A 26,947-nucleotide genomic window follows, 5' to 3' on the forward strand; every position below is an offset into this window, starting at 1 on the left:
ATAGGAAATTATTTAAAAAAAAAAAAATTTTTTTTAAATATATAAATTTTTTTTGTGCGTTGCCTTTTGTGAAATTTTTTTATACCCTTGCTTATAATTTCAGCCAGAAATTTAAAACGCAATGAAGGAGACATATCCGAACTTATAAAGTATATATATTCTTGATCAGGATCAGAGTCGATGTAGCCATTTCCGTCTGTCCGTCCGTCCGTTTCTACGCAATCTAGTCTCTCAGTTTTTTAGCTATCTGCATGAAAGTTGTCTTTCTCTTACAGGTAGTATATAAGTCGGAACGAGCCGGATCCGACGACTATATCACATAGCTCCCATGGGAACAATCGCTAAAAAAATTATAATAATAATAACTTTGCTGTCTCTCAATTTTATTCGTAAGTTCTTCGATATTAAGTGATAATTCATTACTTTAGAATTACGTTTTAATCAAAATTGGACGACTATATCATATAACTCCCATGGGAACAAACGGAATATTAAAAAAAAAAGTTTTTTTTTAATTTTTGGACATGATAATGGTTTACCAGAGTAACGCATTTAATTTTATTCAAATCGGAAAACGGTATCATATAGCTGCCAAAGCAACGATCGAATAGTTAAGCTGAAAATAATCGTTCAATGTTTTAAACATATTATTTCAAAATTTAGATGTTTTAAAAAACATTTAATTTTTGAAAAAGCAAACATATATAAACTTTGGCTTGTCGATGTTTGCTCCTTTATTGTTTACAGAATAACATAGTTGCTAAACGAGGTTCTATAGGTTTCTATAAAATAAATTGTATAATTCTTTTCTTGTGCCTCGATCTTACAAATCTCTAAGTTTTCCATAACTTTTAACACATTTTTGACCATTCGTAATTGAGCTGTAAATGTATTTTTCTACGGCACAAAATGAATACTTTAAACACAGTTTATATGCAAATATATGAGTATAGCGTGGAAAAAATTGTGAACATTTGTCATGTTAGACATTGCGCTTGATTATCTGATAAAATGACCTACTTATGTACAAAGGGGAGGAAACGCATTTGCTTTCTTATCAACCGTAAAGTAGATGTGTAAATATAGGATTATTTAGCAATTTCAGATTCCCTTCCAATCCGTTTTTATTTTAATTGAAAATTTGTTGTAAGTTCTATTTCATGCTTCACTATTGTGTCTCTTGTTGTTGCCCTAAAAATGTGTTCTTTTGTTGTCATTTTCAAGTTCAATTGTTATACGTTGCGGCAGGAAACCCAACAATGAAGGGTAAGGAGACGGTTACTGCAATCACCCGCGGGCTCTATTGCGCCCTATAGAAAACGATGGCATCCATGAATTAATCTAGCGACAGAAAGATGTCATTATTATGTGGTTGTGTGCAACATGTTTTTAAGCATTATTTTTTTTTTGCCCTTAGTAGATCTCATTGAACGGGTCATGCCCTATTAGCAATGCCCTCCCTTGACAATTGTTCTCGTCCGTCGCGCAACCCTTAAAAATAATATTATGAACCAATATCAATTTCAAATAAGGGAAGAATTTTTCAAGTGTTAAGTGCACACTTTTTTGTATCATGCCGCAAACTAAGTAAGGCTTATCTTTTAAAACATGGCACTATACGAAATCTTAATACTAGATGTTGCAACTAATTAACAAAAAATATATATAGTGGTTACACACAAAAAAAAACAAATTTTGTAAAATTATACTACAAATATGGTGATTCCTAGGCACGTGTCTTTCGAGCATTACGATCAAAATTTGGTCGTCGTGGACTGCCTTTAAGCACACCATTGCTAATGTAGTGCCTAAAATTGAACAGACTGGGTCCATGAAATATATTATTAGTCCTGTGCACCATTGAAATGTGTGATCGTCCGAAATTATTGCTGCTGTTTCTGCCAGTGTGAAGAAGAACCCGAATTCGGGCAACATTTTAACAGAGAAAGGGTCATAGTTTCACGTTTTGATGATGTCAACTGGCCGTGATCATGCGATTTGAGCCCGTTTGACCGACTCTCCCAAAACTCCGTCCGTTTCTACGCAAACTAGTCTCTCAGTTTTAAAGCTATCTGCATGAAACTTTCCCAAAAGTTGTCTTTCTATTGAAGGTAGTATATAAGTCGGAACGAGCCGGATCGGACGACTATAGCATAGCATGTCTCCTTCACTGCATTGCAAACTTCTGACTGAAATTATAATACCCTCTGCAAGGGTATAAAAATTATAACTTTGCTGTTTTTTAATTTTTTTTTAGTACTTCGACATATAGTAATGGTTAAATATTTCAGAATTATGTTTTAAATTATATTAAAATAGGAACAATCGGAAAAAAATACAAAAAAAATTATAACTTTGCTGTTTTTTAATTTTTCTATTAGTTCTTGGACATATAGTAATGGTTAAATATTTCAGAATTACGTTTTAAATTTCATCAAAATCGGACGTCTATATCATATAGCTCCCATAAGAACAATCGGAAAAAAAAATACAAAAAAAATTATGACTTTGCTGTTTTTAAATTTTTCTATTAGTTCTTCGACAAATAGTAATGGTTAAATATTTCAGAATTCCGGTTTAAATTTCATCAAAATCGGACGACTATATCATATAGCTCCTATAGAAATAATATATAAAATAACTATCTAATAATTGAGCTGCAAATTATCATAGCTTCAATGTTTTTAAACGTATACGCAAGTAAATCTTAATTTTAATGTTTTCAAAAATATTTAATTCTTGCAATAGCTGCAAGGGTATATAAACTTCGGCTTGCCGAAGTTTGCTTCCTTTCTTGTTTTGTATTGAACTATTTTTTATTGAAATTATGACACGCGTATAAACTACGGCAGTTAATTTTAAAAGAATTATAAGCAATAATGAAAAAACTAACAACCTTTTGCCAAAACGAAAATTTTGTTTTAGGTTTAATTTCTTGTTAAATATATACAAAATTTAATTACTGTCGAAATTAAAAAAAAATATATATAATTTTTTTATTTGTTTTATTTATTTATCGAATTGTATGTCCCAAGATTTTTTTTTAATTTCACATATGAAAAGTTTGCAGCATGTACATTTCAGAACAGCTAGGATTGTGTAGAGTATAACAAAAAATATATTAATTTAAAGATGTTTTTAATTTAATTAAAATCGGATGCAGACATTTTAATTTTATCTAAATATTATTACATAAATATATAAAATTCGTTTTGCCAAACTAGCTTCCTTCTTGTTTTATTGCATTGAAAGTAACTAGAAATTTTAAAAACAACACAAGCAGATTATCCACATTTTTAAATTACATTTGATAACATCAATATTTTTTAAGCATATATCATTGCTGGGAAAATCTTTGACAATGTGAATGAAACAATGCCTAACATGCTAGAAAACCCGATTTAAGGCTTGAGTTGCACGGTTCAGGGGGGTAGTTTTTGGTCATGTGCGAAGTTCTTTTAACCATTTCGCACAGAGGGCGGTCTCAATGTATACCCTTAAAAAGGAAAACGCCCCTATTTGTGTTGTACTAATAGCTCAGCAATTAGCCGTTTTTGTAGCCAGCAATGCATTTGTCAGCTGAAAACCAGATAGAACGCTATAGTCGAATTCCCCTCTGATAAACTCTACTCTCTGCCTCTTTGCAAATAACTTACCGCTATGCAACCAATACCAATAATAAATACCAAGCATTTCGTTAATGTCTCAAGTCACAAAGAAAGCTTGTTAAAAATAAATTTACCGACAGCGGAATTCCTTGACTGTAAATTTCTATCCAGCAAGCATTCTCTTGAGGTCCTAGAGACTAAAATAAGGCAACAAAAATGATAGCAACTTTTGTATTAATAAGGTCTTCCTCGGTGGCAACTTTGCTGGATTCAGAAAAATAAAATTGAAATTAATAAAAAAACATAAATATTTTTTAAATTAAAGATATTTTTGATATGTTTTCTTGATTCGAGTTTTCTGACCTTGTCTGTAAGTCCCTCCGACCTTCCGTTTCTCGGCAAACTTGTCTCTCAGCTTTAGAGCTATCTGGATTAAGCTTTCCCAAAAATTTGTAATTGTACATAGTATACAAATCGGAACGAGCCGGATCGGACGACTATATCATATAGCTCCCATTTGAACAATGGCAGACATTATTGAAAACATTTATTATTTAATTAATACTTTTACTTTAACTTTTTAACTTTTATTTTATTTTTTTTTGGTGTAATGGTTTTTTTTAGAAATACGGTTTTAATTTTATAAACGATATCATATACCTATTTTATTCAAGTAAATGTCTGTAGATGTGCGCCACCTTTTCGGTGTATGTTTTAAAGTAAAGTCTAGTGTGCGTGGGTGTATTGTTAATGTGAAGCATTTCGAGAGTAAACTGCTTGTTGTAATTGTTTTCTTGTTGTAATATGCTGACCGACGCAAAGTCTGGCGAATGTCTTGTTTCCGCACAGTGGGCAACAAGAGCCGTTTTTATACCCTTGCAGAGGGTATTATAATTTCGGTCAGAAGTATGCAACGCAGTGAAGGAGACATTTCCGACCCTATAAAATATATACATTCTTAATCGGCATCACTAGGAGAGTCGATCTAGCCAATTTTTTTTTTTTTTGTAATTTTTTTTTAAAATTCTTTTTAACTTATTAATAATTTTACAGTTCAGTATTACGCTTTTAATTTTATTAAAATCGGAAAACGATATCATATAGCTGCCATAGGAACCATCGAGCTGCAAATCATCATAGCTTCAATGTTTTTAAATATATACGCAAGTAAATCATAATTTTAATGTTTTCAAGAATATTTAATTTTTGCAGTAGCTGCAAGGGAACATGATTTTGGTCTGTGGGCTATTGTAATTTAATCTTTGCTAAACACGTTTGATCGAATAAGGCGTTCAGAAAACTGTGGTGTATATATCACAGATTTGTAAATTTTTTCAGTCTTTTCTTTTCCTTTTAATGTGTTTTGTCCTGATTAGTATTTGGTTTGATTAATGAATTTATTGTCGATCGAAAGAAATCTTTCTTTTTCATGATCCAGTACCACTCGTCTCCAGTACCCTTCTAATGAAATTTTTGGCCGTATTTATTGTCATATTTTTCGGGTGTTTTGAGTAATAATATATTAGGCATAGGTTTCTGGTACCAAATAAGTTTTAATTTCTTGTATACAAGGTGAAGTTTATAACTCCGCAGCGAAAAGAACGGTCATTGTGTATCCTAGTAGGTGTCCGAATATTTTTTTACAAAAAAGTGAATGTCAATGTTAATGCTTATGTTTTGCTAATATGTTGTAAAGCCCTCAAGACGTTTGAAAATATTGGAGAAAGGAGAAGAAAGTGTTTTTTGAACAAAGAAAAATAGACACTATAAACAACCAAACCTTGAGCCAGCCAAAACACACCATAATAACAAAACCAGGTCACAAAAAAATATTAAATGTTTCATATATTTTTTGATTGCTCCAATGGGATCTATATGATATAATCCTCTGATTTTAATAAAATTAAGACCGTAGTTCAAAAATATATAACCATTACTATATTTTGAAGAGTCTTACAAAAAATATAAAAAAAAATTTAGTTTGTTTTTCTCTTCCCCTATTGTTTCTGTGGAAGCTATATGACATCCGGCCCGTTCCGACTTATATATATATAAATATATACTTACATTTCTTTGCCACATTTAATCAAAATAGATTTAAAGCAGACGGACAGACGGGATATATTTACTTTATATAAAAATTTTAAAAAATTCTAAATAAATTATTGTCAGTGGGCTTAAAAATTAATTTTTACAAAAGATTTTGTACTTTGAATTTTAAAAGCTCTGAACATTTTAAACGAATGGATTATCATGTATACACTCCTTTTACTTATTATTGCGTAATTATACTGTAACTTATATTCACACTAAATCTAGAGAGAAAATCCGTAATATTAATTTGTAACTCCATATTTAAACAAAAACAAACAAAACTCAGTCAAGTACGTAATTATTTTAATCGTAACAGGGGTTTATGCCCTTCAGCCATATCATCTAGCTGGCTCAAGTTTTATTGTATTATTCAATTATGAATACTTGATCATTGTTAAAGTTCATAACGCCGTGTAATCCATTGGACCTCTTAAGTGCAGGCCTTTTATTTACGCCGCTGGTTCTCATTTGATCGACAAACCAACGTAGCCCTATAACTGGGGTTCAATTTTAACCCACCACAATTTCTATTCATAGCGAACAAACAAGGGAAATTTGGCAGAATCATTGCCACAGAATTTTTGATGTGTACAAATGAAATCGCATCATACGCAATTATTACTTCATAATTTTTATGAATTCTGTCGTTGAAGTGTAGGGTGAGAAAGTCAATAACTTGTGCCGGGTTACTTTATGGGAAAAAACACCGACAAACCGCAAATATTCAAAACAACCCACACAGGTACGTATGTTTCGTTTTGTTATGTTGTTATCCATAATAATACTTTAGTGACTGAATAGACCCCTATAGACCCCTAACCTTGTCAATTTAATGAGGGTATTATTATTTTAGTCAGAATTTAGCCACGCAGTGAGGGAGATATTTCCGACCCTACATTTTTCTGGTAGTTTTTCGATATTTAGTGATGGTTTCTTTTTGAAGAATTACGGTTTAAATTTGATTCAAATCGGACGACTATGTCAAATAGCTCCTAGGAAAAAAAACGGAATATCAAAAATATTAATTTTAGCTCAACAAAAATCTGACATCTATTTACCGTAAAAAGTTTAAAAGGTTGGAAAGTTTATTCGGTATCGACATATGTTGAACGAATAAATATATACCAACCAAAAGTTTGTTCATATTTAATTATCTTGTGAGTATAAAAAAAGTATTACTTTTATTGTGAGTGTAAAAAAAGAAAGGAAGGAGACTTCGGCAAGCCGAAGTTCATATACCCTTGCAGCTATTGCAAAAATTCTTGAAAACATTAATATTATTATGACATTGAAGCTGTTATGATTTGCAGCTCAATTATTTGATAGTTTCTATGGCAGTTATATGATATCGTTTTCCGATTTTAATAAAATTAAAAGCGAATTTCTGAACTGTCAAATTATTAATTTGTTAAAAAGAATTAAAAAAAAACAAGAAGGAAAGCAAACTTCGGCAAGCCGAAGTTCATATACCCTTGCAGCTATTGCATTAATTAAATACTTTTGAAAACATTTAAATTATGATTTACTTGAGTATGTGCTAAAAAAAAACATTGAAACTATGATGATTTACAGTTCAATTATTAGATAGTTATTTTATATATTTTTATTATTTCTATGGGAGCTATATGCTATAGACGTCCGATTTTGATAAAATTTATACCATAATTCTGAAATAATTAAACATTGCTATATGTCGAAGAACTAAACAAAAAATTAAAAAACAGAAAAGTTATAATTTTTTTTCATTTATTTTTCCGATTGTTCCTATGGGAGCTATATGCTATAGTCGTCCGATTTTGATGAAATTAAAACCGTAAATCGGAAATATTTTACCATTACTATATGTCGAAGAACTAAACAAAAAATTAAAAAACAGCAAAGTTATAATTTTTTTTCATTTATTTTTCCGATTGTTCCTATGGGAGCTATATGCTATAGTCGTCCGATCCGGCTCGTTCCGACTTATATACTACCTGCAATAGAAAGACAACTTTTGGGAAAGTTTCATGCAGATAGCTTTAAAACTGAGAGACAAGTTTGCATATAAACGGACGGACAGACGGACAGACGGACAGACGGACAGACGGACGGACAGACGAACAGACGGACAGACGGACGGACAGACGGACATGGCTAGATCGACTCTACTAGTGATGCTGATCAAGAATATATATACTTTATAGGGTCGGAAACGTCTCCTTCACTGCGTTGCAAACTTCTGACTGAAATTATAATACCCTCTGCAAGGGTATAAAAATTAAAAAAAAAAATTAAAAAAAAAAAATTAAAATATAAAAAAGTAAATTTTTTTTTATATTTTTTTTTAAATATTTTTATTGTTTCCATGGGAGCTTTATGTTATAATCGTCCGAATTTGGTCAAATTTAAACCGTGTTTCTGAAATATTAAACCATTACTATATGTCGAAGCACTAAAAAAAATTAAAACAAGAAAGGAAGCAAACTTCGGCAAGCCGAAGTTTATATACCCTTACAGCTATTGCTAGAATTAAATTTTTGAAAACATTAAAATTAAGATTTACTTGCGTATATGTTTAAAAACATTGAAGCTATGATGATTTTCAGCTCAATTATTAGATAGTTATTTTATATATTTTTATTTTTTCTATGGGAGCTATATGACATAGTCGTCCGATTTTGATGAAATTTAAACCGTAATTCTGAAATATTTAACCATTACTATATGTCCAAGAACTAATAGCAAAATTTAAAAACAGCAAAGTTATAATTTTTTTTGTATTTTTTTTTCCGATTGTTCCTATGGGAGCTATATGATATAAACGTCCGATTTTGATGAAATTTAAAACGTAATTCTGAAATATTTAACCATTACTATATGTCGAAGAACTAAAAAAAAAATTAAAAAACAGCAAAGTTATAATTTTTTTAATTTTTTTTTTTCGATTGTTCCTATGAGAGCTATATGTTATAGTCGTCCGATCCGGCTCGTTCCGGCTTATATACTACCTGCAATAGAAAGACAACTTTTGGAAAAGTTTCATGCAAATAGCTTTAAAACTGAGAGACTAGATTGCGTAGAAACGGACGGACGGACAGACGGACATGGCTAGATCGACTCGCCTAGTGATGTTGATCAAGAATATATATACTTTATAGGTTCGGAGATGTCTCCTTCACTGCGTTGCAAACTTCTGACTGAAATTATAATACCCTCTGCAAGGGTATAAAAAGAAAGGAAGCAAACTTCGGTAAGCCGAAGTTCATATACCCATATACCCTTGCAGCTATTGCAAAAATTAAATACTTTTGAAAACATTAAGATTATGATTTACTTGCGTATGTGTTTAAAAACATTGTAGCTATAATGATTTGCAGCTCAATTATTAGATAGTTATTTTATATATTTTTATTATTTATTATAATTTAATATATTTTAATATAAACTTAAATAGATATATTTATTTAAAACAAAGATACAAGCGCAATATTTTATGTTTCAGGTAACAGCAAAGATCTGTATATTCTTTTCGACGAGGAGTAATTTTAATTTTTGAAGTTGGAGTTTGGAAGGTGCAAGTCACTTTGTTCTTACCTCGTTAGGAGGTGTTTTTGTTTGATTTTTTTTTAATCGGACAACAATGATATACATCTGGTATTGGAACGATCAAATAATTTAGCAGAAAATCATTTTACTGTTCTTAAACAAACAGTCATCGAAATCGGAATTTTGTTGTTATAAAGAGTATTTAATGTTTCCAATAGCTGCAAGGGTATATAACTTCGGCTTGCCGTAGTTGTTTTCCTTTTTTGTTTTTGCATTAGGTTTCCATACTATATATATATATATAATATATATACATATCTATATTGGGTCTAGGTCAACTTGGCTCATGATCCTGCTACGCAATTGCAACTAGTAAAATATACCTTATAAGTAACGTCACATGACTTTTTTTAAAGATATTTTTATGTTTTTTCATTACCCTTAACCTTATAATTATACCCTTGCAGAGGGTATTATAATTTCAGTCAGAAGTTTGCAACGCAGTGAAGGAGACGTTTCCGACCCTATAAAGTATATATATTCTTGATCAGCATCACTAGGAGAGTCGATCTAGCCATGTCCGTCTGTCCGTCCGTCTGTCCGTCTGTCCGTCCGTTTATATGCAAACTAGTCTCTCAGTTTTAAAGCTATCTGCATGAAACTTTCCCAAAAGTTGTCTTTCTATTGCAGGTAGTATATAAGTCGGAACGAGCCGGATAGGACGACTATAGCATATAGCTCCCATAGGAACAATCGGAAAAATAAATGAAAATAAATTATAACTTTGCTGTTTTTTAATTTTTTGTTTAGTTCTTCGACATATAGTAATGGTAAAATATTTCCGATTTACGGTTTAAATTTCATCAAAATCGGACGACTATAGCATATAGCTCCCATAGGAACAATCGGAAAAATAAATGAAAAAAAATTATAACTTTGCTGTTTTTTAATTTTTTGTTTAGTTCTTCGAGATATAGTAATGGTTTAATATTTCAGAATTACGGTTTTAATTTCATCAAAATCGGACGACTATAGCATATAGCTCCCATAGGAACAATCGGAAAAATAAATGAAAAAATTATAACTTTTCTGTTTTTTAATTTTTTGTTTAGTTCTTCGACATATAGCAATGTTTAATTATTTCAGAATTATGGTATAAATTTTATCAAAATCGGACGTCTATAGCATATAGCTCCCATAGAAATAATAAAAATATATAAAATAACTATCTAATAATTGAGCTGCAAATAATCATAGTTTCAATGTTTTTTTTAGCACATACTCAAGTAAATCATAATTTAAATGTTTTCAAAAGTATTTAATTAATGCAATAGCTGCAAGGGTATATGAACTTCGGCTTGCCGAAGTTTGCTTTCCTTCTTGTTTTTAATTACGTTTGAATAATATATATTATATATTATATATTATAATATAAATTGATAAGCTAATCTGTGAAAACCGCAAACAATTTATTAAGTGTAGAAGTTTTGGGCATCACACTATACAATTTTTCTCTTAATTTACCAATTCAACTTTAAGCATTTTCGAAATTTATAATTTTAACGAAAATTGATGAAGTTTCGGTATTCTATTAATATGCAAACTGTTACTCCCAGCAATTTTATTAAAAATATTACAAGCTGAATAATATTGTTATGAAAATATATTTTATTAATTAATATAGACTTACCCATAGTCTTGGGATCAAGCTGATATGGTGGAATTCCGCAATGGGCTGGAGGTGGTGTCGTTAATGGATCTGCATTATGGCAGAAAAACGGAGGCAATCCAATTTTGTTGGCCTAGTATAACAAAACGTAATATTAAAATATGTTTGTAAATTAGTGGGGAAACCGAAGTTGCAGTTCGACATTTCTAAATATAATTAATATGAGTATTGGTAAATAACAGTAATTAACCTAATTTTTGTCAATTCAAAAAAATGTGGTTTGATAGTTTTCTGTGCATTTTTTATGAAGAAGAGATTTTCGACCCCAATATATATATGTATATATATATATATACATCAGCATCATAAGGTGAGTCGATCTAGCTATGTCCGTTTGTCCGTTTTTACACAAACTGGTATCTCAGTTTTAAAGCTATACATTTTTAGGCGTGATGCTACTAGCTCAATTATTTGATAGTTCCTATGGCTACTATATCATATCGTTTTTTCGATTATAATAAAATTAAAAGCGTAATTTTGAATTGTTAAACTATTAATATATCCAAAAGAAGTAAAAAACAAGAAAGGATGCGAACTTTGACAAGCCGAAGTTCATATACCCGTGCAGTTATTGCAAAAATTAAATATTCTTGAAAACATTAAAATTATGATTTACTTGCATATATGTTTAAAAACATTGAAACAACCGCTTTTACAAATATTAAATATTCTTTAAAACGACTGTATTTTGATTTTTATGCGTTTATGCTTAAAAACAAAAATTACGATTTCCGAGTAAAGTTGTCGGTCCTTTCTTCCAATGGAAGTTATTCGCTATCCGTTTTAATTTATTTATTAATGTATTGTTATTCCTATCCTAGCGCTACAAGACAAGTCTTATAAATTAATGCCCTAGTCACTCTACTCAGCTTCATTCACAGATTAAAAATATTAATTTTAATTATTATCCTAAATAAGTGTGAAGAATTGATTATATTTGCTTATAAAAGTAAAATAGTAAACCATTACTATATCTCGAAGTATATTCGCATAAATACGGACGGACGGACAGCAGACAGACAGACATGGCTAAATCGACTCTCCCTGTTATGTGGATCAAGACTATATTTAATAAATATATAAAGCAAATATAGTCGGAAATGTCCTCTTCACTGCATTTCAAACTTTTGACCGAAACAATAATACCCTTTGCATAGAGTATACGAACAAGAAGCAAAGACATAGAGTTACAATATTTTGTTTAGCTTATATATTTTGAACTTTGTTTCCCTGTTCCCAGAAAAAAGCAAAATTATTTTGACAAGTTACATTAATGAAAACATTGAAAGAACTTGACACCCAATAAAAGACTGTGTGGAAAGTAATGACAAATCATAAAACAATAAAACTGGCTGTTTGCAGAATATAACGTTTAAATTAATAATGATTCACGCCGAATTCTTATATATGTGGACTTTTAATTTACCACTGATAATAGTCATGCTTATTACGGCTTGACGAATAAAATAGAAACAAATAAGCAGCACACAAACAATTATAACAACAAGCTGCGTTGAGTACAGAAACTGAAAAATGCTTTGATGTCGCCGCTGCTTAACGAATATGAAACGTGCCGCCAGCCGCTACGTACCAACCCCATTGAAATAGAAGACGTGAACGGTGTATATTTGTTTTAATTCTTCTCATATTTGCAATCATCGTTCTTGTTTTCACATCAGACCACATAAAATAAGAGGTGCATAGTAAAAAAGTCACTTGTGTTTTAGGCATTGAATAAGACGAACTATTACCTTCAAGGAAAACTACAAATTGTGTTCAGTTCTGTAACGCTACAGACTTTTCATCCCTTAAAATATTAATATTGTCGATTTTAAAATCTTTAAAGCTTTAAGTATATCCGTAAATAAGATATGTAGGCGAAACGAATCGAAAAACTATTCAATATACTACAAAAATTATAGCTCCGAAAAACCCCAGGTGGGAAACACTGGATACCTCAAAAGGTTTGCCATTGTCATTTTGTGATGAACTTGGTGCAGGGGTTATGTACGGGGATAAATATCTGCTTTTAGTTCATTTGTCGAATATTACAATACATTTTAAAGCAAATTCATTTTTTAAGGATATTTAGGACACAAGGCCAGTCCTTATTTTAAATCGATATCTTCGACTTTCACTAATTTACATACACACTTCCAAATTTTTGTCCTTTCGTTCAAAATCGTATTGTTTAAGGTCTGCGTCTCTATCTCAGGCTTGCATATAAACTTAAATTAAATTAGATATCCCATGCACACATATGTATACTCTGTGATGTTCCAATGTGTTATGTAATGAGAAACAAGCGGAATAAAAGAAAAACAATAAAAACAACCACCAAAGCTGAGTGCAGGCGTTTTTATTATATACTCGAGAGCCACCCCCAAATTTAGGTTGACAACAATGGAGTAGTATTTCGAAATTCAAGCTTTGAGGCTCCCAAAAAAAATGCATCTTAAATCCGTAAAACCCATACGAACACAATCAAGTTTATTGAAAATAAAAGTTTAGTCTTTCTTTATCCGAGCGTTTTTCTGTTCTCGAAACTGGTTACCATCTGTCAAAATGTTTTTTATATAGTACTTTATCAGAAGGTTTTTATATTAATTTCATTCAGATGTTTGCAGTACAGGTAGGAAAATATTTCCGACCCTATTCAGTATATACATTCTTGATCAGCATTAATAAGCGAGTCAACCTAGTCAAGCCCGGCGGGCGGACAGCTGGCCCGCCCGTCTTTCCGAATTTACAAATCAACAAGAAGGCAAGCGAAGTTTATATACCCTTGCAGCTATTCCTTGAATTAAATATTCTTTAAAGCACTTAAATTTCGATTTATGTGCATATATGTTTAAAAACATTGAAGCTATGATGATTTTTAGCTCAATTATTCGATCATTCCTAAGGCAGCTATTTGATATCGTTTTAATTAGAAAATGTTCCATAGATTAATAAAAAATACAAGAAAGAAAGCAAACTTCGGCAAGCCGAACTTCATATACCCTTGCATCTATTGCACGAATTAAATACTTTTGAAAACATTAAAATTATGATTTACTTGCGTTGTTGAAAAACATTGAAGCTATGATGATTGCAGCTCAATTAATAGATAGATATTTCGTATATTTTTATTATTTCTATGGGAGCTATGTGATATAGTCGTCCGATTTTGATGAAATCTAAACCGTGATTCTGAAATAATTACCCAATACTATATGTCGAAGAACTAAGAAAAAAATTAAAAAACAGCTAAGTCATAATTTTTTTTTCATTTTTTTTCGATTGTTCCTATGGGAGCTATATGATATAGTCGTCCGATTTTGATGAAATTTAAACCGTAAATCTAAATTAATTAACCAATACTATATGTCGCAGAACTAAGAAAAAATTAAAAAACAGCAAGTTAGAATTTTTTTTTTCATTTTTTTCCCGATTGTTCCTATGGGAGCTATATGATATAGTCTTCCGATTTTGATGAAATTTAAACCGTAATTCTGAAATAATTACCCAATACTATATGTCGAAGAACTAAGAAAAAAATTAAAAAACAGCTAAGTCATAATTTTTTTTTCATTTTTTTTCGATTGTTCCTATGGGAGCTATATGATATAGTCGTCCGATTTTGATGAAATTCAAACCGTAAATCTAAATTAATTAACCAATACTATATGTCGCAGAACTAAGAAAAAATTAAAAAACAGCAAGTTAGAATTTTTTTTTCATTTTTTTCCGATTGTTCCTATGGGAGCTATATGATATAGTCTTCCGATTTTGATGAAATTTAAACCGTAATTCTGAAATAATTACCCAATACTATATGTCGAAGAACTAAGAAAAAAATTAAAAAAACAGCTAAGTTATAATTTTTTTTTCGATTGTTCCTATGGGAGCTATATGATATAGTCGTCCGATTTTGATGAAATTTAAACCGTAAGTCAGTCAGAAGTTTGCAACGCAGTGAAGGAGACAATTCCAACCCTATAAAGTATATATATTCTTGATTAGCATCACTAGGAGAGTCGATCTAGCCATGTCCGTCTGTCCGTCCGTCTGTCTGTCCGTCTGTCCGTCCGTCCGTCCGTCCGTCCGTCCGTCCGTCTGTCCGTCCGTCCGTCCGTCTGTTAGTCTGTCCGTCTGTCCGTCCGTTTCTACGCAAACTAGTCTCTCAGTTTTAAAGCTATCTGCATGAAACTTTCCCAAAAGTTACTTTCTTTGACAGGTAGTATAAGTCGGAACGAGCCGGATCGGACGACTATAGCATATAGCTCCCATAGAAAAATCGGACGACTATATCATAAAGCTCCCATAGGAACGGTCGAAAAAAAATACAAAAAAAATTATAACTTTTTTACATTTTTTTTAGTTCTTCGACATATAGTAATGATTAAATATTTTAGAATTACGGTTTAAGTTTCAACAAAATCGGACGACTATATCATAAAGCCCCCATAGGACCATTCGAAAAAAAAATACAAAAAAAAAATAATAACTTTTTTTAATTTTTTTTTAGTTCTTCGACATATAGTAATGATTAAATATTTTAGAATTACGGTTTAAGTTTCAACAAAATCGGACGACTATATCATACAACTCACACAGAAAAAATAAAAATATATAAAATAACTATCTAATAAGTGAGCTGCAAATCATCATAGCTCCAATGTTTTTAAACATATACGCAAGTAAATCATAATTGTAATGTTTTCAAAAGTATTTAATTTTTGCAATAACTGCAAGGGTATATGAACTTCGGCTTGCCGAAGTTTGCTTCCTTTCTTGTTTTTAATTTGCGAAACAGGTCAGATATTTAAAATATTTTCATTCATTCAAAGTGCAGATGAACGACAATTAATGGTTATTTCCTTAAATTGTTAAAAAAAAATCATTTCAAAGGGTTTTAAGTCTGCTTTTGTTTATTGATTAGTTAGCAATATAATCAGGGTATCCAACCAGTTTCGTATGCGTTATTCTTAACCGGTAAAGCCGAATTAGTTATTCTATATATTTTTATTATTTCTATGGGAGCTATGTGTTATAGTCGTCCGATTTTGATGAAATTTAAACCGTAATTCTGAAATAATTACCAAATACTATATGTCGAAGAACTAAAAAAAAATGAAAAACAGCTAAGTTATAATTTTTTTTCATTTTTTTTCCGATTGTTCCTATGGGAGCTATATGATATAGTCGTCCGATTTTGATGAAATTTAAACCGTAATTCTGAAATAATTAACCATTACTATATGTCGAAGAACTACAAAAAAATGAAAAACAGAGTTATAATTTTTTTTATTTATTTTTCCGATTGTTCCTATGGGAGCTATATGCTATAGCCGTCCGATCCGGCTCGTTCCGACTTATATACTACCTGCAATAGAAAGACAACTTTTGGGAAAGTTTCATACAGATAGCTTTAAAACTGAGAGACTAGTTTGCGTAGAAACGGACGGACAGACGGACATGGCTAGATCGACTCTGCTAATGATGCTGATCAAGAATATATATACTTGGGATCAACCCATCAAAATCAAAATGTCTTGTCATAAGTAAAAGAAAGATAATTTTTAACAATTTGCAGCCACTGAGTATGAATAGAACGCCACTTGAGTACGTTGATACAGCTGTAAACTTAGGTTTTGCATTCAACAGAACTCTTACCTGGAATGATCATATTACAAAGTCTGTAGGGAAAACATATGGCATAATAAGGGCATTAGCCGTAACTAAAAATTGCTTGCCCACCCATATACGTTTACTAATAGCTAAAACCTGCATTGTCCCAGCGCTATTTTATGGAGTAGAAGTTTTTTCAAACTGTGACACTGCCAGTAAGAACAAAATTAAAGTTCTATTTAATTTCATAGCCAGGTATATATTCAACCAACCACATAGAGATCACGTATTCGAATTTTCGCTGAAAATATTCGATATCTCGCTAAATGAATGGATAAAGATGCGAAACTTAATTTTTCTGCAAAAAATTATTTTCCAAAAAGAACTTTCGTATCTTTTTGAAAAACTTCAATTTACATCCTCTAGAAGAGCAAATAATCTTACTAGATCATTGACATCCGAAAGACAATTTTTAATTAATGCTATTCGATCATGGAATCAGCTCCCAAACCATCTTAAAGATATTAGCAGTGCCACGCAATTCAAGATAAAATTATTTACACACCTTAAAAACACTATTACGTAAATTAAAGTAAAAATAGAAGGCGACTTAAGATAGTTTTTATGCAAATTAGTTTTAAGTTTAATGTAACAATTCAATATTTGCAAACTCTTAGTGACTAGCGCATTAATTTATAAGTTCCAAACTTGTAGCTTTTGGATGAAATTTTATAAAAAATACAAATACAAATACAAATATATACTTTATATGGTCGGAAATGTCTACTTCACTGCGTTGCAAACTTCTGACTGAAATTATAATACCCTCTGCAAGGGTATAAAAAAGGGAAAAACGAAACAAATAATAATGGTCATTGATACAAAATCGCTACGGCCAAAAGGAAATCCCCACTGAAAATTTTATACGTTCGACAAAGTCAAAAATTTAAGTGTCGATGAGTATACAGTATTAACTATAACTATACGAATTTGCTTAGATAGTTACAAGTAAAAAATTCAAAGCTTCTAAAAACTTCGCATATTCTACGTGCAAAAGTCTTATTTGCTCAAGTCATTAACTTTATTTGAAATAATAGATATTTATAATTTAATTTAATTAATCCTAGTGCGACAAGGTTAAGGTTATATTTATTGCACTAGTCAAAATGGGTTGAAAATGTTAAAATTTTGTTTGATGACTTAAGATCTATCTTATTCTAACAAAATTGATTTTATTTTATATATATTTATTATTTATTGTTAATATTAACATTTTGCATTAGTCTTTATGATATAACTAATTTTAATTCTGTTTATTTGTTTAATTAAATAATTTTGTTTTAGATACTTTTGATTTTAAATATATTTTGGCTTATTTTAAATATTTATTAATGTTACATTTAAACTGAGTTGCTATCTTTAAAACTGAGAGACTAATTTGGGTAGAAACGGAAAGACGGACGGACATGACTATATCGACTCTCCTTCTGATGCTGATCAAGAATAAATATACATATAAATGTCTCCTTCACTACGTTGCAAATTTCTGACAAAATTATAATACCCTCTGCAAGGGTATAAAAATACGTTTTAATTAAAGCAAAAAAATTTATATAATAACTGTAAGGTTATAGGAACACCAGCTACCGAAGCTAGCTTCTTCTCATGTTTCAATAAATTTACTGTTCATTTAAAATAATTTTTAAAAAATTTTTACATACAACATTTTTGATTCCAATACCATTAATCTACCCCACCAACGTCTATTTAATCGGCTTTAATCTTTCACAGATTCCAAGATGCTGACGTTATACTAACGGACGGGCCGACAATGATAATCCTGATCAGCATAAATATGTTATTTATAATATCGGAAACAATACCCTCTACCTTTTGCATATTATATTATTCGACATCTTTCAGTTTTAAAGCTATCTGCATGCAACTTTCCCAAAAGGTAGTATATAAGTCGGATCGAGCCTGATCGGACGATAATAGCATGTAGCTAGGAACACAAGAGAATAAAAACTTTTAACAAAATACATAACTTTTCTTTGTTAAAAATTTTTTTTTTTAATTTTTTGAGACATAATAACAGTTAATTTATTTATTTCTTTAATTTGTATGTTGATGCATGCAGCGTTTGATACGCGCGAGAGGTGAAAGGAAAGGGACAATAAAGGAGCGGACGGACTAATTCAAAATGCATAAAAAACAAAAATAGAGTAGCGGACAAAGAAATCCGGACAGGCAATCCGGTTCCTTCATTATTTTAAATTGTGTTTATTGTTTCAAAATATTTTTGTTAAAAAAATTATATTAAAACAACTCTTTTTTCAATTTCAATAAGGTTATTTTTAGGAAAAAAACCTAAACTAAGATTATTGATACTTAAAAAAAAACTGAAAAACTCGAACAAAATTATTTTTATTAATTTTTTGAGTTAGTCTTAAGTTATTTGAAAAGCAAACTTTAGCGTTAATATCGCGGAGACTTAATTTTTTCGATTGCAAAGACAATATGGCACCTTTATCAGCTTTAGTCATTTTCGACATGGTTCACTTACACCAAAAGCTTACGATTTAAAACTAAATACTTAATAGATAACACGAAAAAAGATCCCAACCGATCAAAGTATATAAAGGCCATACCCTAGGTGTCCGGATTCCTTTGTCCGCTACTGTACTACAATCTAATGTCGTGCTAAGTAAGATATGAATGCTTTAGATGCTAGAATTATGTTTTAAATTGGATTGAAATCGGACGATTATATCCAATAGCTCCCATGGGAAATAACAATAAATTAATTAACTAATAAATTTTAAAAAAAAAATTAAACTTCTCTAACTTTAAGTTTTTTTATACCCTTGCAGAGGGTATTATAATTTCAGTCAGAAGTTTGCAACGCAGTGAAGGAGACGTTTCCGACCCTATAAAGTATATATATTCTTGATCAGCATCACTAGTAGAGGCGATCTAGCCATGTCCGTCTGTCCGTCCGTTTATATGCAAACTAGTCTCTCAGTTTTTAAGCTATCTGAATGAAACTTTCATAAAAGTTGTCTTTCTATTGCAGGTAGTATATAAGTCGGAGCGAGCCGGATCGGACGACTATAGCATATAGCTCCCATAGGAACAATCGGAAAAATAAATGAAAAAAAATTATAACTTTGCTGTTTTTTATTTTTTTTTTTAGTTCTTCGACATTTAGTAATGGTTTAATATTTCAGAATTATGATTTAAATTTTATCAAAATCGAACGACTATAGCATATAGCTCCCATAGGAACAATCGGAAAAATAAATGAAAAAAAATTATAACTTTTCTGTTTTTTAATTTTTTTTTTAGTTCTTCGAGATATAGTAATGGTTAAATATTTCAGAATTACGGTTTAAATTTCATCCAAATCGGACGACTATAGCATATAGCTCCCATAGGAACAATCATAAAAATAAATGAAAAAAAATTATAGCTTTTCTGTTTTTTAATTTTTTTTTTAGTTCTTCGAGATATAGTAATGGATAAATATTTCAGAATTACGGTTTAAATTTCATCAAAATCGGACGACTATAGCATATAGCTCCCATAGGAACAATCATAAAAGTAAATAAAAAAAATTATAACTTTGGTGTTTTTTAATTTTTCTATAAGTTCTTCGACATATAGTAATGGATAAATATTTCAGAATTACGGTTAAAATTTCATCAAAATAGGACGACTATATCATATAGCTCCAATAGAAATAATAAAATTATATAAAATAACTACCTAATAAAGAGCTGCAAATCATCATTGCTTCAATGTTTTTAGACATATACGCACGTAAATCATAATTTTAATGTTTTCAAAAATATTTAATTCTTGCAATAGCTGCAAGGGTATATAAACTTCGGCTTGCCGAAGTTTGCTTCCTTTCTTGTTTAAAATTTGTTTGGACATAGTAATGATTCAGAATTACGCTTAGTTTTATTAAAATCGGAAAACTTTAACATATAACTGCCATAATTGAGCTAAAAGCATAATCTTCAATGTCTTTAAACATATTCGCATATAATTGGATATGTAGATATGTAAAAGAATATTTAATTTTCGCAATAACTGCAAGCGTGGAAGCTTACTTGTGGAAGCTTGCTTCCTTTCTTGTTGTTTTGATAAGTACTTTTGTTTGGGAAATTTATAAAACCTGCAAATTTAATTTTTTTACTCAATTTTTACTTTGTTAGTTTTCTAGTTTTATAAAATGTACTTAAAATTTAAATTCGGTTCGATCTAAATTTGCCAAATATTATTGCGCTTTTAAGAAATAGAAAGAAAGCCTTTGAAGTTAAAAAAAACGATATTGGAAATTAAAATAAATAAAGTAATTTAGTTTTCAAAAATCTAATAATTTTCTTACACTGTAATCGAAAAAAAATCATAAGATAATCGAAAATAAAACAAGAAATCATAAGATAAATAAGTTCTTACCATTGTTACTGGTAGGCCACTTGGAGTACCGTTTGCATAAGAATAGGGCGAAACTAAGTATCCCATATTGAAGCTATGAGTGTGAGTATCCAGTTTATCTAAAAAGTAATAAAAAAAATTATGTAATAGATTTTAATAAGTTAAATTAACCAGTTAAATTGTTGTCCGAAATTATTTAACTTGAAAGTACCGTGTAATCGGTTTTCTTGACACCTGTAATTTATCTAAACGGGAAACAATTTCAGAGTGCTGGTTAAGACCAAAAACACGTTGCTAAGCACAAAACCATGGTTGCCTTGATCGAATCAGACCAAAACAGCTGTAAAAGTTTTCTTGTTACTTGGTCTGGGTTTTGAAATCAGCTTTCGTATTGAACAGAAAAAGGCTTAACAGGGAAATCGGATTTCTCGGGAGTTAAGTTTTTAAATAAATGTTTGCAAAGACATGTTAAGGTTTAAATTTGATAAACTTTGTCCAATTTAGTTTTTATGATTGTGCCTCTGTTTCGAAAGTAGTCTTCTATAAATCGTGAACTACAAAGATTTTACAATTCTTTGACCTTATTATGCTCTCTGACATGAGTGAAAAAATCGATAGAACTCAATATAACATGTTTAAATGAATTTTTGTTTTAACAAAAAAGGAATATATTATATTATTAAAAAACAAGAAAGGAAGCAAACTTCGGCAAGCCGACTGACTGAAATTATAATACCCTCTGCAAGGGTATAAAAAAAAACAAAAAAAATAAACAAAACCTCGGCAAGCCGAAAATTAAACATTCTATATAACTACTATATTCCTATTTTTATGCCTATAAAGCAGAGAAGCTATGATTAATTTCCGATGAATTATTCGATTGTTTCTATGACAGCTATATGATAAAACTTATTAACAAAATAAAAAACGTAATTCTGAGATAATTATTAGCATTACTATACATCGAACTGTATTAAAATCAATTGAAAAACAGCAAAGTTATATTTTTTTCATATATATTTCCGAATGTTGTAGTCGATAGTCCGGTATGGTGTAGTCGTTTCATTTTCATAAAACTAAACCCGTAATTTTTAAATATTTAACCATTACGAGAATGGTTATGTCGAACCCTGTTCAAAAACGGTTTAAATAAAAATTGAAAAACAGCGAAAAGAAATATAAGTTTTTTGTTCATTAATTTTGATTGGTTATATATGATAAAGTCGTCCGATTTTAATTAAGAGGAATGCGTATTTTTTTAAGTTTCTAATTTCCATATCCTTGATAACTTAAATATAAGAATCAGCAAAGTTATCAATTTTAGTATTTTTTCGATTGTTCCTATTGATTACTTTTCAATTTATTTAATGACCTCCGCTAGTTGTAATACGGATAAGACACTACATTGTTCGCCTCATTCATTGACGGATTCATTGAAGCTCAGAGACAGAGACAACTATATGGATACTAATTGAGATTTTTTTTGGTAATAAGTTCACGGTCACACTGCCTTTTTAACGTTAAATTCAAACGTTATTGTTTTGTTTATTATATTGTGTCTATCCCGCTAGTTTTAACGTTTAATGGGTTTCAATTGTAACCTTTAAATGGTAACAATTATATCGTATGCATTTAAGCCTCGCTTTTTCATTCCGTTTTGTCGTCAACTCCAATCAATGAGCAAAATTGTACTTTTTAGATTAAAAAACAGCAAAGTTATAATTCTTTTTTTTTTATTAATTTTTCGATTGTTCCTATGGGAGCTATATGCTTTAGTCGTCCGATACGACTCGTTCCAACTTATATACTACCTGCAATAGAAATACAACTTTTGGGAAAGTTTCATGCAGATAGCTTTAAAACTGAGAGACTAGTTTGCGTAGAAACGGACGGACAGCCGGACAGACGGACGGACAGACGGATCGACTCGCCTAGTGATGCTGATCAAGAATATTATAATACCCTTTGCAATGGTATAAAAATTTGTACACAAAGTTCGTTATTTATGTTTTTAAACTGGGTTAAGATGAAAAAAAGTACCAAAAAGTTAACTTTATAATTCATATGTCCAATATTTAAAAAACTTTGCGTCGATTTTTACCATTCTAGTTCAAGCCATAGGGAATTTCATCACCTTCAAGTAATGCCAACGATTTTGTTTGGGGACCAGGTTTCGCGCTCAGAGGCTCACTAAAGTCGGCAATTTGTAGTTGCCATTTTGAATTTCGGAATTTTTTACTTTTTCCAGTTCTTGATTAATAAAAGAATTTTATCATGGAAACCGAAAGTTCGTACGCTTTTTAATTTTCCTCCAAAATAAATATAAACTTGCCTTATTTTTGCCAAAATTCAGGGGAAGGTCCCCTACGGTGCACAACTAATTTTATGACCGCAGTTGTATACTTTAAAGGAAGCGTCTACCCAACTGCAATATAAATTATAACATCCTCTGGGTGTAAAAAGCTTGATTTTTTTTGGTAATTTAATAAATTTTAGACATGGATTAACATACAGGTAAATTTTTTTCCAATCGCCTTTATTTTTTATGACCATTTTTTTGTTATTTTTCTTGCACCGGGGGAAAAAGTTTACTACGTGGTAAACGGTTTTCTAATTAAATTTTACAGCTAAACTATCAAACTCGGTCTATAACACTATTTATTTCACAAAGTTATAACAAAATTGCAGTGAAAAATCAAAAGGTGTCCCATCCTACAGACCTCTCCCCTACACCAAACGAAATAGGCAAACAGCGAACAATTCAATCGCTAACATAACAACCTTAACAGTTTTGAGTCAAAGAAGCTGAACGAGACAGTAAATTCGAAAACTCATTAATTTTTAAACATATACTGAAAAACGTGTGAACACGTACTCGTTATATATTTTCTTAGAAGGTTACAAAAGACTTTAAGATAGCACTATTTCACAACTAACTTATAAGATGTAAAATAATTTCTATACATTTTTTTAAGGCTGTCAGTTTAAAAAACACTTTGTTTATGCATGTATGGACTATGGGGTTTTTCGTTCATTTTTACGCATACACAAACAAAATATATCAACAGAAAACCAGAGAACTGAAGTAGCGTGTCGGTTAACGATCTTCATCACCTTGTTAGCAGCATAAAACGGTGGATGCCAAACGTTAAGTCTACGTAGCCGGTTATTTATCCGACGCACCTTCGTACCTTACCTCTATCTCTCTACCGAAGTGCTCTATCTCTCTTACTCTAGTGAAAATACTCTCTTTTACGTTTAATTCCCTGCGCGGTCTACATCCCAACACAAGCACATGTCGACAGGCTTTGTTAAAGCAATACAAGTAAAACACGCTTGCATACATACAAATGGCATGTTTATATGCAAACCTTTTATGCATTTTAGTTACAAAAACTCCAAAGAATACTCTCATTTAATAAATATCTTATTTTAATATACAAGTATATATAGTTTGTAAATCGTCTCAATCAATAGTGTGAATAACAAATAAAAATCCAAGAAAATTGCAAATACATAACAAATTATAAAAACATACATCAAAAGAATCGGTACATCAACATAACTTAAGAAGGATAAAAACAAAACCGAACATAAAGAGCATTTAATCTACTATATATTCATAAAGATTTTATAATATAAACTAATAAAGTGATTCTTTTTAATTAATAATAACGTAAATACCAAAACTTATAAGGCCAACTCTGCTTAGCTTAATTAACAGAATTAAATTCTTCTGTTTACCAGTGATATTAAATGTTATTTATATTAAAAATATACTTACTAAAAACAGGGCTGTGGTCCGGTCTGGCAATTTTTTGACCCTTTTCCTACGTGCAAAGAAAAAACAAATATTAAACCATATTAAGAATAATATTTCAAAGTTATATAATATAAGTAATAATGCGCCAACAACGTATACGTTGCTTCTCCTTTCTATAACCCATTTGGCAAATTGACAGCACCCTCTGAACTGTATTTGATTGCATCTTATTAGAAACATTTAATCGTGTTATTTATTAGCAATTTCATAAAAGGCGGGAAAGCCATACGCGTATGTACTTAAATATAAACAATGGGGCAAAGTACGAAGTAATTATGCCATTTCAGCAGTACAATTTTGAGCAGGACTGTTGAGAGTGTTTAAAATCATGCGACTATATTCTTTAGTTGCAAGGACTGCCATAATGATAGAATGGTCGCTAAAAACTATTAAACCAGGTTTCGTAAAAATAATAATTTAGATTTGTCATTAATATGCTAAATGTAAATAAAATAAATAAAAAAAATGTATTGACCTGGCTGTCAGCGAAAGCGTTGTACATATACTAGAAACGTTTATTAAAAACACACCTCACTCCTTTTATTGAGTGTAAAAAAAAATGTGATAAAACCGGCAAAAAACTTTTTCCACCGTTTAAAGATTTATCACAATTTTTTAGATAAGCAAAGGAAACTTTTGATGAAGTCTTAAATACTTTTTGAAACTAACAATAGCAATCACTTATTTTCGGCTACCTTTATTATTGTGCCCTTAAAAATTGTGTAAAAAAAGACCGACAATTCTTCAGCACAGGAAAATGCATGATTTACCACTCTTTTGGTTTTTGGTATTTGTTAGTTTTAATCAATAACAACATATGATATAGTCGTCCTATTTTGATGAAATTTTAACCGTAATTCTGAAATATTTATCCATTACTATATGTCGAAGAACTTATAGAAAAATTTAAAAACACCAAAGTTATAATTTTATTTATTTATTTATATTTATGATTGTTCCTATGGGAGCTATATGCTATAGCATAAAAACAGAAAAGCTATAATTTTTTTTCATTTATTTTTATGATTGTTCCTATGGGAGCTATATGCTATAGTCGTCCGATTTTGATGAAATTTAAACCGTAATTCTGGAATATTTAACCATTACTATATCTCGAAGAACTAAAACAAAAATTAAAAAACAGAAAAGTTATAATTTTTTTTCATTTATTTTTCCGATTGTTCCTATGGGAGCTATATGCTATAGTCGTCCGATTTTGATAAAATTTAAATCATAATTCTGAAATATTAAACCATTACTAAATGTCGAAGAACTAAAAAAAAATTAAACAAGAAGGAAAGCAAACTTCGGCAAGCCGAAGTTCATATACCCTTGCAGCTATTGCATTAATTAAATACTTTTGAAAACATTTAAATTATGATTTACTTGAGTATGTGCTAAAAAAAAACATTGAAACTATGATTATTTGCAGCTCAATTATTAGATAGTTATTTTATATATTTTTATTATTTCTATGGGAGCTATATGCTATAGACGTCCGATTTTGATAAAATTTATACCATAATTCTGAAATAATTAAACATTGCTATATGTCGAAGAACTAAACAAAAAATTAAAAAACAGAAAAGTTATAATTTTTTTCATTTATTTTTCCGATTGTTCCTATGGGAGCTATATGCTATAGTCGTCCGATTTTGATGAAATTGAAACCGTAATTCTGAAATATTAAACCATTACTATATCTCGAAGAACTAAACAAAAAATTAAAAAACAGCAAAGTTATAATTTTTTTTCATTTATTTTTTCCGATTGTTCCTATGGGAGCTATATGCTATAGTCGTCCGATTTTGATGAAATTTAAACCGTAAATCGGAAATATTTTACCATTACTATATGTCGAAGAACTAAACAAAAAATTAAAAAACAGCAAAGTTATAATTTTTTTTCATTTATTTTTCCGATTGTTCCTATGGGAGCTATATGCTATAGTCGTCCGATCCGGCTCGTTCCGACTTATATACTACCTGCAATAGAAAGACAACTTTTGGGAAAGTTTCATGCAGATAGCTTTAAAACTGAGAGACTAGTTTGCATATAAACGGACGGACAGACGGACAGACGGACAGACGGAAAGACGGACGGACAGAC

The 26,947-nt window shown here is 30.4% G+C and overlaps 1 protein-coding gene across 5 annotated transcripts in view; it reads right to left on the reverse strand.

Moving 5' to 3' along the window:
• The window catches only part of LOC128263730 (protein pangolin, isoforms A/H/I/S), an 82,207-nt gene that overhangs the window by 50,043 nt on the left and 5,217 nt on the right, over positions 1-26,947 (reverse strand). For all 5 annotated transcript variants that reach the window (XM_052998849.1, XM_052998851.1, XM_052998848.1 and 2 more), the window contains exons 3-5: positions 24,800-24,845; positions 21,037-21,134; positions 10,918-11,029 (exon numbers count right to left, since the gene is read on the reverse strand). In XM_052998849.1, coding sequence (XP_052854809.1) covers positions 10,918-11,029; positions 21,037-21,134; positions 24,800-24,845 — 256 coding nt within the window. The remainder of the gene's footprint in view (positions 1-10,917; positions 11,030-21,036; positions 21,135-24,799; positions 24,846-26,947) is intronic.

Source organism: Drosophila gunungcola, unplaced genomic scaffold, assembly GCF_025200985.1.
Source record: "Drosophila gunungcola strain Sukarami unplaced genomic scaffold, Dgunungcola_SK_2 000018F, whole genome shotgun sequence".
Classification (NCBI taxonomy): Eukaryota; Metazoa; Arthropoda; class Insecta; order Diptera; family Drosophilidae; genus Drosophila; species Drosophila gunungcola.